A 3077-nucleotide genomic window follows, 5' to 3' on the forward strand; every position below is an offset into this window, starting at 1 on the left:
AAAAACTAAACCTCAACCAAAAGTGAAGTCAACATGGAGTGTCGAACGATGCCAATAGACTTAGACTTTTTTTCTTTTTCATTAAGGGATAAAACTAAGATGTAGTTAAACTCGTTAGCACCTGGATTTATTTTATTTATTTAAATTATCTTAATGAAAAATTAAGAAAAACACATTTTTAGCATTTAAAAATATATAATTAAATTACGAAAAATAGGAAAGATATTTTAAAGAGTCCGAACATTTTCATATTTTTATAATTTTTAATTTTTTTTAATTAATTTTAATTTAAAAACTAGTTAAAAATGAACTATTTATTTTTAAAAAAAAATTATTTTTCATATGTGCTCCCCTGATCACAAGGAACTTAGAAAAACACATTTCATAATTTTCCTAATTATATTTTAATCATTATAATTATTTTAATGCAAAAAATACCGATTCATTTGAAAAATAAACTTTAGTGATCAAATCAACTCAAATAGGTTTCAAATTTTTACAGTAATCAAAGTGGTCATTATTTACAGTGTGGAATTATTTTTGTTAACTTTTGAAAAATATTATATTTATTTTAATTTTTATAAATTTTAACACTTAATTAGCTAGAAAATTATGCACAATCATTTAAATACTTTATATAATTTTTTCTAAAGTCCTCTGACTATAAGGAACCTACCAAAATAATTCTCATATTTTTCTGATAAAAAATTTTAATTTATATAATTAATTTAATAAAAAATGGGGCAATAGACTTGAGAATTTGGGTTTCAGGGCTAGAGGTGTTCTCTGACTTTAGAAAAATAATGAGACATCCTCACTTTCATGAGGAATCAACTCACAAAGTTTCAAGCCATAGTGATTAATATTTACTCAATTGAAATTAAAATAGTCCAAAGGGTACTTAATTAGTTAAAAATCTGAAACATGTCAAATAATTAATAGTTTAAATTTTTATTCACCATTCCATATTTTCTAATTTTAATTATTTAAATATTCTTTGAAGTATTCATTTACTTGCATCACAAATTTTATATTCACCATTAATTTTTTTCTAAATTTAATTGTTCAAGTTTTTTTAAAGCATTCATTCATTTTCATCACATATATTAAAATGATAATTTCGTAAACAACAACAAATCATTGTCCCACTAAATGGAGACGGCAAAAAAATAAAATAAAATTAATCGATAAGTTTGAAACTGTTTTTGTACCAATCTGCTTTTAATAGAAAGATAATGCAATCACATACGATTAATAAAAAATCTTTGGTCAGCATTTAGCGATGCTCACCAACATTTGCGATCAATTGTTTTATCGTCTGCTCTTCAAAAAAATGTTTGATTTAACTTTGGTCAGCATTTAGCGATGCTCGAACCAAGTTGGAAGGAAATGTTAAAACAAATAGCCACCAACATTTGCGATCAATTTTTTTATCGTCTGCTCTTCAAAAAAATGTTTGATTTATATCCTCGATAAATTTTGTTTCTTATCTTTATAAACAATTCATTTTTAAAAGGAAATTATACAAGCAGATCACACCATTATTACGATTTTAAATGCTTTGATATGATATTAATGATTTAAGTTTTATTTGCCTCGATATGAAAATTTTGGGGTTAAATATGTCAATACATAAGAATTTTGCGGTAAATATGTAAATTTCCCATTTTAAAAAAATGAAAGAATTAAAACCTTAGATTCTTTTCAGGTGTTAGTAATTTTGAGAAATAATCATTCTCGTTGGGATCGACCCCGAACTGATCATCAAAACCGGCTAGCCAACGGTTCTACCAGTTCCCATCCATGTTAAACCTTTTGCCACCAATACTGACACGACTTCTAGCTGCCAATAATGCCACGACTTCTAACTGCCAATAAGGATATTTAATATTTTTTTTTTTGTGCGGTATTAGTGATGAAAAATAGACTAGCTTACAAAACCTAATTTTGCTTCATATCAAAGTATAAATACAATAACATAACATAAAAAAAATAAGAAATAGGAACTGTTTCCAAATCTCGCTTAGCTTTCAACTCGGATCAAGCGCGATTAAAATAAACATACTGGATAACAATTGGATCCAATATAATCATATGCAGTCATACGGCAACAAGTTCAAAGCTGACTCTGGATTTTCCCGTGTTTTGTTAGCCAATAAATAGATTTCTTGAATGCCTATATATACCACATAAGCTTCTCACAACTCCTCAGCTCTCCGAGAGAACATAAATCCTAGAATTAGTTTCGTAGTGAAAAAAGAAGCTACAATGTCTGTAACATGCTCGAAGGCCCACGTCGTCCTTCTCTCAAGCCCAGGGATAGGTCACCTCTCTCCGATTGTTGAACTTGCCAAGCGTCTTGCTCTAGATCACAACCTAACTGCCACCATCATCACCTTCTTTGATCGCTCTTCAGATATCCAACAATCTATGTTCTCCTCCCTTCCTATAGGAGTATCTACTGTTTGCCTTCCGCCTATTTCTCTCGACGACCTCCCCACCAACACCCACATCATTTCACGCCTCTCAATTATGATTTCTCGTTCAATCCCCTTCCTGCGACAAATTTTGCTCGACCTCCAAATTAAGAACAAACGCATTGCCGCTTACATCATAGACCTCTTCGGTGGGGACACTATTTGCTTGGCACGTGAGCTCGGCGCTCCTAGTTACATTTTCTTCACAACCAACTTCTTCTATCTGTCCTTTTTGCTTAACCTTCCCACTCTTTGCCATGAGCAACATGACAACAACCCTGACTCGTTGCTTGCTCTGCCTGGTTGCACGCCGCTTTACCACAATGATTTTCCTCAATCAGCCATTGATAAAAAAAGTGATGTCTTTGCTTGGATGATTCATCACTCAAAGCATCATGATAAAGTGGATGGAATAATGGTCAATAGTTTTGAAGCCATGGAAGGGGGTGTCGTCAGATTTCTTAAAGAAAGGAGAAATGGAAAGTCTCCTATCCTGCCAATTGGGCCGCTTACTTGTGTTGGCGGGTCAGAAAAGGGCCTGGCTAAGTTAAACTCCTGCTTGCAATGGCTTGACCAACAACCGGTTCAGTCTGTGTTGTT

The 3077-nt window shown here is 31.8% G+C and overlaps 1 protein-coding gene across 1 annotated transcript; it reads left to right on the plus strand.

Moving 5' to 3' along the window:
- Positions 1-2268: 2268 nt before the first annotated feature.
- Positions 2269-3065, plus strand: LOC110036033 (UDP-glycosyltransferase 72B1-like; the record flags this gene model as incomplete). The annotated part of the gene is made up of 1 exon (XM_020740381.1): positions 2269-3065. A coding segment is annotated over exon 1 (797 nt), but the record flags the coding sequence as incomplete, so codon positions are not given.
- Between the last annotated feature and the right edge of the window lie 12 nt (positions 3066-3077).

The sequence above is a fragment of the Phalaenopsis equestris genome, unplaced genomic scaffold (genome assembly GCF_001263595.1).
Source record: "Phalaenopsis equestris unplaced genomic scaffold, ASM126359v1 Scaffold201777, whole genome shotgun sequence".
Classification (NCBI taxonomy): domain Eukaryota; kingdom Viridiplantae; phylum Streptophyta; class Magnoliopsida; order Asparagales; family Orchidaceae; genus Phalaenopsis; species Phalaenopsis equestris.